General features: G+C 39.4%; 1 protein-coding gene across 2 annotated transcripts in view; it reads right to left on the bottom strand.

The window, feature by feature from the left end:
* Window positions 1-351: 351 nt before the first annotated feature.
* Window positions 352-11,044, bottom strand: part of rab3b (RAB3B, member RAS oncogene family) — a 35,861-nt gene continuing 25,168 nt past the window's right edge. For both annotated transcript variants that reach the window (XM_088078178.1, XM_042483794.2), the window contains 3 exons: window positions 5,764-5,882; window positions 5,560-5,684; window positions 352-4,440 (listed from right to left, as the gene is read on the bottom strand). In XM_088078178.1, the coding sequence (XP_087934304.1) occupies window positions 4,256-4,440; window positions 5,560-5,684; window positions 5,764-5,882 (429 nt within the window). In that variant the 3' untranslated portion in view covers window positions 352-4,255. The remainder of the gene's footprint in view (window positions 4,441-5,559; window positions 5,685-5,763; window positions 5,883-11,044) is intronic.

Raw genomic sequence — 11,044 nt, 5'->3', positions numbered from 1 at the left:
AAATCGCAAAAATTACTGAACAACAAAAATGAAATATTGATTAAAAAAAAACTAATTGGAAGTGCAAAACCTTAAGAAAGAATTTTTTTGACGTATTACATTAAGATTACGAAATTGTATGACTTCAAGGTTTTTCTGACCGTGGGAACCCTGACATTGTTGCTGAAATTTTTAAACAAACAAAATTTTTTTTGACAAGTCCAAGTGGCTGTGTGTGCAAAATTTTGAAAAATAAAATAAAAAATCCCTTGAGGACTTCTTGAGATATGCACTCACTATAATAGGACTGTGCCACAAAAAAGCACATAAAAAGTCTACAAATAGCCACACATACAAAAGAAAATCAAAAAGTTATGATTAAAGATTGTGATTTTTATTATACTAAATTTCATCTATAATATACAAACATTCACAATATTTTGTACAATCACTTTGTGCTTCTCCCCCGTACAGGAGTGAACTGTAAGACAACAAGTTTACATAAACTCTCTATATAATTTGTCCATGGTATACACAGCATAAAAATAAATTCATACTCAACACCATTATAATTTCTAAATCTATCATTTACAAATTCACTTAAAAAATAATCATATGAAGACAATGTCAATATTATTGTATATTTTTTATCAATATGAAGACACATGGTGGGGAGTTACACACAAAAACGTGCGCTGTGGTAGCTATATAACAATTTGGCAGGATATTGATTTTTTTCTATCTTCGATATTTAATAATAAATGCACAAATTTTTTCTCCTCGTCTTCCCTTTTTTTCTTGAAGTCTTTCGTAAACACACACACGTACTGTATCTCAGCTGACATGACATTATCAAAATATCACACTTCCGTCAAAGATACTGTACATTAACACAAAAAACCCTTTACAACTGAACACGCAATAAATATCATGATAACCATATGCAACAATGTTGGCTCTAATATCACACACACGCACGCGCACGCACACACACACTCACGTTCATGTAGGAAACACTGCGAACATGACGTCTACGTGACTACACCTGCTAAAGGGGGAAGGAGAGAACCATGTGCTCTTCACTCATCAGCTCTGCTCACATGTGTGCGTGAGTATAAAACACCCTCAGTACGGCGTTGGATTGTGTCGGCCAGTGCAAAAGCTGTACGCCACCATGAAGCAGGGCTGCAGCGCTCAGCGGCAGTCCGGGGTCGAGTCTTTGGCAGTCAGAAGGGGTCTGATCTGGGTCTAGGACATGCTTACTTTGTCTTTTGTGCTCCTTTTTTCATGTCTACTTTCTGAACTTTGATTTACTTATTTTGGGAAAACACTAGGAAATCACAAAAAAATTCAAATTTCCTTCTGCGGCTGCAACCAACAACTAATTTCATATCAATTAAATTGTTGTTTATCTGCAAACCTTATCAACCAATCTTTTCTTTCTATGTAACCATAATACTATTGGCACATGTACATGTTTTTTGAGAGTACTTCAAACAGTTTTTAGTCGCTGTAGTTGTTTTGCCATCTTTTGTGGTCATTTTGCATCTCTTTGCACAAGCTGATCTCTGAATTAAATAGACTCAGGAAAAAAGACAAGAATAACTGCTAAGTGTTTGTATGCCTCCAAGCACCAGTCAAGTTACACTCAGTTGGACGGTTACGCCAAATTTGAGGAAACTCCCTCCAGGCGATCTTCAGATATTGCCTTCAAGAGAATGAGACAAACGTAAGGTCACCATGACCTTTGACCACCAAAATCTAATACAATCATCATTGAGTCCAAGTGGACGTTTGCGCCAAATTTGAAAAAAATCCCCCTCAAGGTGTTCTTGAGATATTGTGTTCACGTGAATAAGACAGACGAGGTCACTCTGAGACATTTGTGTGAAATTTATAAGTTAGTGCTTGAGTCTAAGTGGACATTTGTACCAAATCTGAGGAAATTCTCATGGGGTACTGTTAAGTTACGGAGTTCACTAGCATGTTGAAAACATGAAAACACAATGCTTCCGGCCTTGGCTATCACTGGCTCAGAGGCATAAAAAAGGGCGAAGTCGTTTCATGATGCCACAAGAAAAATATCTCCTAATTACAACATCTTTATCTTTTAATTCTGAGATTAGAAATATGAAAACATTTTCTAGTTATTATAAGATGCTCAGTCTTAGCGTTACACAAGTCATAATTACTAGAAATGACTTTCTTTGGTGAATGCAATGTGCTTGTGTAGATTTCTGTGCTGCTCATTTGCATTAAAACTGGTCTAATCCTGCAGATTATGCAACACAAACGCTGGCATTATTGTCATGATTTGTCTCAGTATCAACACTCCTAATCTAAATGAACCTTGCTAAACATCAGGAGGCACTCTCTCTTTGACTTTACTGCTAAAAACCCTCCACAGCAGCATAAGACTCGGATGTCAGACATATTTTTGGACTTGTGTCAGTCTTGGACTCGACCCGCTCCTCAAGTAATTTCGGCTGCAGCCCTGCCCGGGAGTTGTGCATTGGTGGTGTAGCCCTAAAGCGTCTTTCAAGCCACAAACAGCACTAAGTAAGGCCAGTAACAGTTAGTTAGGCTATAGGTATATTGTATTCGAGTGGACTCACTATTACTAGCTATTTGAGAAGCAGCCTAGTCTGATGTTTTTTCGGCGGATGATTCGTAAACCTGTGAACATGAGCAGCTGTGGTGGCGTGAGTTTCTCGTTGTGCTACACTTTGAGAGGAGAGGCAGTGCTGTGCTAACCTGTGGACCCTGCTTCCAGCTCAGCAGTGCACTTGGAGCAAAATCTAATTCAGCGTGCAACCAAAACAAAGATCGGGGCACGAGCCAGCCAGGTGTGAAACCTTTACACAACCGCAACAACATTTTTACCCAGGTGATTAACCCTTTGAAATCTCTGAAAATTGGCTTGATTTCTTTTAAAAACACTGGAAGGAGGAAATAAATTAGCAAGAAAATAATGAAAAGCTATTTAAAAAGTACCTGAAATATGAAAAAAATTAAAATAAATAAATAAATAAAAATGCTAATAATAAAAATATTTATGTCTGAAGCCTAATTCTAAACATATAATTATAAACACAGATTTATTGATAATTTTCTATTGGTTCTGTCTTTTCAAAAGCTAATTATTGATCTTTTTTCTTACCTTTTGTTGGGGTTTTTTTGGCAATTTGCAGTAAATTTCATGCAACTTGCTAATTGCCCTTTTTCCCATGTTTCTGAAAGAAATTGAACCAAATTTCTTTTCATTTTTAGGATTTTAGGATATTTAGGATTTTAGGATGTTTCCACATTTCTCATATTTTAGGACATTTAATGGATTTTTGGATGTTTCTAGGATTTTAGGATCTGGGATTTGACCTATTTAGTCGAATAACATTTTGAAAGTCTTGAAGAGTTGCATAATTGAATACTTTTATCCCCCTTCAAGTTAGCAGAGTGCTAAACAGGAAGTTAGCTACTCAGCTGCCATAGTCTACTTAATCTACGAGCTCCAGGATGCGTAAGATCCCGGTAATTTCATATAGCAGAGCCCTTTTGGAATAAACACGGTCCTGTCTCCAACTCCAGTTCTCTTTATATATCCACAATCTTGACGGAGCAAAAGATTTCAAGACAAAGCTCTCTATCGTAGCTCATTAGCTGCTTCATCCTTTTGTATAAAACCTTCCTCTGTCTGTGGTTTGCAGAGACAACGATACAGATGTGTCTCTTTAAAACACGTAAAATGCACAAACTTAATGTCCCGTTAGTAACCAAGCTAGTTTACCAGCTGGCAGTTTGCAACCCCAGCCAGCTTGTAACCAACTATTGCTACCAATTTTTTGCTGGCACAAATATCTGCATGGACACCTTCAAACTTCAAACTGAGCTTCTAGCATGACCTGTTTGGTGAGGACACACGGATGAATTTTGCCACTTTCTCGTGTGACCAGGCTTTATTCTACTTCTCGTACATCTCATAACCTCCTGAAATCTGAAACCTTTTCAAACACGCCAAACTAAATGTTGTCCAGAGTGCACTGCCACCTTTACTCCTCCGTCTACGTAAGGACCAACCTCGGATACTTGGGGACAGGAGGGGGATGAAACGCTATATAAATCGCAGTAGTGATTATTGACTGCTCACGAACATGGACTGAAGCAGAGAGAGTGTGTAGAGGAATGTTACAATAGTTAATCTGCTTTTTTTGTTGTTTTTGTTGAGAGATTTGGGGGACGAGGGGACAGCGTAGGGATGGGCGCATGAAGGGACGGATGATCAGCAGCACTTCTGAGGTAGCTGGGCGGGCTTGTCGGTCAGTCTGGTGGTTTTGGTCCCGGGAGCCGCCGGCACTTCCACGTCAACGCGCTCCGACATCTTCACACAGATGATGTCCACCAGGCGCTCGAAGACCTGCCGCACGTTGATGTTCTCCTTGGCGCTCGCTTCGTAGTACTCGAAGCCTGCAGGAGGAAACAGAGGAGTTAAAGGGACAGTTCATCCCAAAATCAGAAAACAGATTTTCCCTTTGACCTGTAGTGCTATTAATCTTGTAGACCTTGTTGTGAGCAGTTTCATATAGGAGCTATTTTCTTTTTACTTGCCAGCTAAGCTTGGAATGTGTGGCTAAAAGGGAATGTCTTTAACTTCACTTTAAAAAAGATAAATCTGTGACAGGGGCTCACTGCGTTTTGTTTTAAGGGGAAACAAGTTGGAAACGAGTGGTCTAAACATTTACATTAGTCTATCTTCAGGCTTTTAAAGACCGTTTTCTGGCTTGAGCTGGGTGTGGTCTCATCTGTTTGAGCATCTCTGGGTGTGTTTGCTGTATTCAGACTCCTCTTCCCACTTCTCAAATATCGCTTTAATCCCAAATGTTTGAATGTGTTGTAAAACCACAAAGATGAAGGCTGTGAAACCAACTATAGCTGCTCACTTTATTTCTCTAACCTGACTTTGATTAATCATGCAAAATGAAATGTACTGACCTGGGCTGAAACATCAGAACGCTGTGACACTTTTCGCAGCAGCACAGTCTTGTTTCAGGGTTTCAGCCCGCAGCGTTTACGTTCAGTAATGACCCGTTTAGGTGAGGAAACAGCTCTGAGCAGTCAAGCTAAAACCAGAATTGAGTTCTCTTAATTTACACACCTCTTTGGCCTTTGGCAATAGGTAACAAACTTGTCGCATTTCGGTACTCCTCAGCACACACACGCCTCGGGGTGAGTTTGCATAAGTTCAGCTGCTCTTTCTCACAGGAGAAAGAAATTAAAACCGAAATATGCTGCTGTGATGTCAGCTGCAAGGAATTCTCTTTGCACATCTGTTTTTTTGGTTTTGCCCATACTCTTTCAAACATAACTGTCACCATTAAAATGATTTTATTTTATTTTAACCTTACCTCACATTTTCTAACCTTGAACATGGATTATGAGGGTGGGGTCATGTACTTTTTTTATTCACCCGTTTGTATGTAAAGCACTTTGTGCAACATTATTTGCAATACAAATAAAGTTTGATTGATTGAAAATGACCCCACTCTGGAGGCCATATTAGACTTCTAAGTCGCAGTAGTGTCTCACCTAACTGGTCGGCGAGGTGTTTCCCTTTCTCCGGAGGCACGACTCTCTCCTCGTCCATGTCGCACTTGTTGCCCACCATGATCACCTGGGCGTTGTCCCACGAGTACGTCTTAATCTGAGTTGCCCTGAAAGCACATTTTCTATCTTTTAATTGAGTATCAAACAGAAAAGCGAACCAGCACATGCACTGAGCTCATCTCGTACCAGTCCTGGACGGCGTTGAAGGACTCCTCGTTGGTGATGTCGTACATGAGGATGAAGCCCATGGCGCCGCGGTAGTAGGCCGTGGTGATGGTGCGGTAACGCTCCTGCCCCGCCGTGTCCTGGGAGCAAAAACAAACATACAGTCACAATTATGATTTACTCAGGGGCAAAACTCAAAACTCATGGCGGCGTTTATATCTATTTTTTTCTGTGTTATACGTTTCAATATATATAATTACTATAATTATGAAAATAACTTTCTGGATATTATTTTTTTTTATATTTAGTTTTATTTTAATCTAATTTTATTTTAATTTTAATTTCCCTGTTTACATTTTTTAGGTTTTTTTCTTGTCACCTTTTAATAATTTCTTGCAATTTGTGGAACATTTCTTGTTAAGTTGCTCGCTGCCTTTACCTCCATGCACTCGAGAGAAATCAAACCAATCTGCTCAGATTTCAAAGGGTCAAATAGCTTGTAAAAGGTGTCTGAATGCAGGACAAGAAAACTGATGCTGATCCAGGTCTCAAAAGTTTAAAACGCAACAACATACCTGATAAAAGCTGAAAAAATGAGGCTTATTTTACAAAGCACTAAAATCAAGGTAAATAAAGCAACTTGCAAAAACATAGAAATGGCGCGGATACTATATATCGCACTGCTGAGCCGCCTTTAATCACTGCAGGGAAACAGGTCTAACCGGTCATCTGACATCCCAACATACTAAACTGGGATATCAGCTGTTATATTCTGGCTATTCTGTTGGCTAATTGTGCAATTTGCTGTTTCCATGGAGACAATCTGAAAGCTCCATCATCTAGACCATAAATTGGCACAAAGCATTTTTTTTTTTTTAAATGACCTAAAAGCATCAATTTTCTTAATGGAAAGCCAGAATACAAAAAAAAACGAATGTCACTCAAACATTTACTCACAAGTATAAATATTTAAATTGACATCTTACAGGCGTGCAAACGCTGAAATAAAATAAATAAAAGATACTTATTTTGGCACAATCATCATCCAACACACACACACCTGCTCTCACCTCAGAATAACACACAACGACGTGTTGCAGCTGCAGATTCACACTCAGAATCTGCACTTCAGCACCTCTCAGCCCGTCATCAGTGTGTTCATCAGCCGACTCTGCAGCTCACTGACTGCTGCTGCTTGTTCGACCAAAACAGTGAAATAACCAACACCTACTGGGTATCATTGTTGTTTCCCCATAGCTTTTAAAAAAATAATTTTCCAAATCTACTCATTACTTTCAATTTGTGCACCTTGCCAAGTTGCTCATTGCCCTTTTTTTCCAATGATTTCAAACGGGAGCGAACCACTTTTCTCAAGTTTCAAAGTTTGAAATGTGCATAAAAAGGCGTCTGAACGCAGCACAAGAAAAGTGATGTCGTTCCAGGTTTTAAAGGGTTCATGATAAAATAAATAAATCAGGAATACATGGTTTTGTGCAGCAGATCAGTTATTGAGACTCTGCTGCCAGAAAATCTCATTTTTTAATCTCACAGGAGCCAAAAAAGCTTCTCTAAGACTCTTAACGTCTTATCTGAAGCGCCGATCAATCCGAGGCCGCCGGCGCCGACCGCAACTCCGCTGCAACAAACCAGCTGAGGCTCATTGTGACTTTACCGCCTGTCCACAACAACGACTCCCACATTGCTCGGCCTCCACCCTCACACCGCCACAGCTGGTCTGGGCGCAGCGGCACGGCTAAATTTAGCTCTTTTGTGCTCCGTTTCCTCTGCGCTCATTCAAAAATGTCTCTTTCTTTTTCTTCTAGTTGGACATGGCCAGTTCTCGTTTGCATTTAATTAATTCAGATTTGATTTGGAACATGATTGTGTGTGTGTGTGTGTGTGTGTGTGTGTGTGTGTGTGTGTGTGTGTGTACAGCAGCGACGTTAATCATGCGATAAGCAGCAGAGCCTCAGGCAGCAACTGATTCCTCTCGGTTTGGTTGAAAGCAGAGAGAAACGCGTGTTTGATTTCCACAGAGGAAGACATGGCTGCACTCCAGCAACATGTTCATAAGTATGTGGACGGCTGAACTTTTCCAACCAACTAGAAACAAAAGAAAAAAAAGATTTTTTTTTCTTGCCCCATTAGCATGCATGGTGTTTTTTAAACAGATTCATGGAGGAAGTACTCAGATCCTTTACTCGAGTAAAAGTGCCAAAACTACACAGTAAAAATACTCTGTTAAAAGTAAAAGCCCTGCATTCAAAACCTTCCTGAAGTAAAAGTGTACTTTAAATATGAAAAGTAAAAGTGCGGATATTTTAAATAAGATATTGAACCATTTAACAGGTATTTTTTGATGACATAACCAGGTATTTTAAAAAGACACTGGGACATCTAGGACTTTTTTTTTTTTTTAAGGCAAAACCAGACATTTTTAACAAGACGCTTGGACATTTAGCAGACGTATTTCTGGCAACAAAATCACCTATATTCAAATCAGCGAGTCAACATCAGGATTTAGCAGCTGGTTTTAATGAGACATCAGGACATTAAGTAGGGGTTATTCTAGCATCTTATTCTGCAGGAACATTTAGCTGCTTTTCAGTATTATCCAACCTGAATGATATTGTTATTCAGTACGACACCTTAAGTTTTTGGGGTATTGTTTGGGAACATGAGAAACTTTCGGGTAATTTTCTTGCACTTTTGACTAATGTCTTTTTCACTTCAGTTTCTTGGTAATTTCTTTTTTAGTTGCTCATTGCCTTCTTTCCTTGTTTTTGAAAGACATTATGAGTTTTTTAAGGTTTAAAGGGCTATTTTTCACCAAAATGAAAAAAGAAAATCTTAATGGAGCTGCTTTGTGTCAAGAGACAAACTGTGGCATTAAACCAACAGTGAACCTGTCACTCTGGGGACAACTATAAAATCCCATAAGGCTTTGGTAGCATGCATATGACTATACTGAAATCAGTGTTCATTTCAGCGAACACGCATTCTGACTAACTGTTTGTTGCATTGTTTCGTTTACATAACATGTTTATGTACGCGCATTTATTTTACTCATCACTGCGCTTTCAGTTTGAATCAATCAGCTCTGATTAGCTCTACTTATTGCAATGCCCCCCCCCACACACCTCCTCCCCCACCCCTCTTCCTCCCCCCTCTGGGCTCCTCTGTCCCCCCACCGGCTCTCAACCTCTTCGCCCCAAGAGGTCTCTTTAATTGCCACTGAAGACAACACTGTTAGTGTGTGTGCATTTGTGTGTGTGTGTGTCGGCGAGAGAGTGAGTGAGCGTGAAGAGCTGCTGCCATGGCAACAACATCACCACTGATGATACCAGCTGAAGCAGAAGTCTGTCTTTTCTTTCATTCTCCTCCCAGCAGCTTGTTGTTGACTGAGAGCAGAACATCGTGTTTCCCTGCATCACTCTCTCCATCTTACACTCTCTATTAGATTATAATATGCTACAGTTTATCATACGCCAACCCAGAATAAATGTGTGCATTTTACGTTTTTGCAAACCACGGATGTGTTTTACCTTTAAAATTCTCATGCTGCTAATGTAAGTTCAATCAAAGGAAAAGTGGGTTTTAAAAAGGCATTAAGATGTTATTTACATAATTTAATTTGAGGTTTTTGTTGTGTTTTTTTTTTAGTTTAGACGGATGATATTTCTGGGACGGCAGATTGCCCTCTTTGAGCAGCTGTGGTGTGTTGTTAGAATTTGGTTTGTTATTATTTTTAATTGGTTGTTTTATGTTGATTTGAGTAAAATAGTTAAGACTAAGTCTTGTTTTTTATTTATTTATTTATTTATTATTTTTTATTTATTGGAATTGGTTGGTTGAGGGTGAATTGATTATTATTATCTTTTAATTGCTATTTTTAAAGTAGTCGTATTTTTGTATTATTAGTAATTTATATATATTTTTTATTTGCTTACTTTAATATCTTATTTATTTTTTTCATTGCTATTCTTATCAATGTTACTGTTGTTTTAGGTGTAATGTAATGTTGTGTTGTTTTGGACCCCAGAAAGACAATTGTCTATTTGGTGTCAGCCAATGGGGATCCTCATAATAAACAACAAACAATGCTGTGACTACGCTGTAGTTGACGTGTGGTTTGGTTTAAGCACAGAAACCAATTGTTCAGGGTTAGGCAAAGATTGAAATTTAAAGTCACCGGTTTGTTCCTACAAACAGCACTAGAAATCAAGTGCTGTTGAAAAAAAAAAAGACAACCCGATTGTCACCTGAAGATAGCTGCAAAGCTGCAGACCAACAAAAAACAAAACAGGTTGTTTTTTAGTGCCATAAAAACATCGCTGAAATATGCAACAGCCCGCTCCAGCGCAGAAGTGTCCGTCAGCCCGCTCCAGCACCGTAATGTGCGACAGCCCGCTTCAGCGCACGGACATTTTCGACAGCTCCATCGTGGACATGTCTGACAGCCGACTCAAGCGAGCGGACATGTCCAACAGCCCCCTCCAGCGTGCGGACTTGTCCGACAGCCCGCTCAAGTGCCGAAATGTCTGTCAGCCTGCTCAAACTAGCAGTTTTTACAAACTGTCTGGCCTGTCGGTTTTCCAACAAAACACCTGTCATTGCACACGACCAATACCCACGTAGGTGGCTATTAATAGCGCCCACCACTGATTCATCACATGTACCTGTCAGAACCAACTAGCGGACCGCGGTCCGGATCAGGACCAAAACTTCGTCCTATCCAGACCTGTGGCCAAGTTGTAATAAAATGTTAGAATGAGAACAATATCTTTTAAGGAGTGCTGCTGGACAATTAATCGTAAAATAATGGAAACTGACATGTAATGTTTTGGAGGCCTGGGGCCACAAACACATGAGCTTATTTTCAGCCTTTCTCTAACAGGAAATGTTGGCAGGCTGTTGGCAGCTATCGGAGAAGTAGACGATTCACAGAAGTTGAAGTCAGAGTCCTGCAGTCAGGAGAGGTTGGCCTATTATCAGCACAATGTGCTTAAATTCACCTGAAGTTTGTTTAAGATGGAGCTTTTAATTTTTTTATAATGCTGGAAAGTTTGATGAATAATAATAAATCATATGTTTATTACACTCCAACACACCATGGTCACATGACACTGTGTCAGTGAACTATGAGGGCAAAAAACAGACAACAAAAAAGGGGGAAAAAGAAAAATAATCGTTCAGTAATTGTAATTGAAGTAAAATGTTCAACTGATCGTGATTCTGATTTTAGGTTTGAGGCTCGGACCTTTGCTGGGAGGAAATTTTAGTAACTGGACCTCTGTGAGTT

Source organism: Plectropomus leopardus, chromosome 5, assembly GCF_026936395.1.
Source record: "Plectropomus leopardus strain MGB_pleo_1.0 chromosome 5, ASM2693639v1, whole genome shotgun sequence".
Classification (NCBI taxonomy): Eukaryota; Metazoa; Chordata; class Actinopteri; order Perciformes; family Serranidae; genus Plectropomus; species Plectropomus leopardus.
This window is presented reverse-complemented; position numbering and strand designations above follow the sequence as displayed.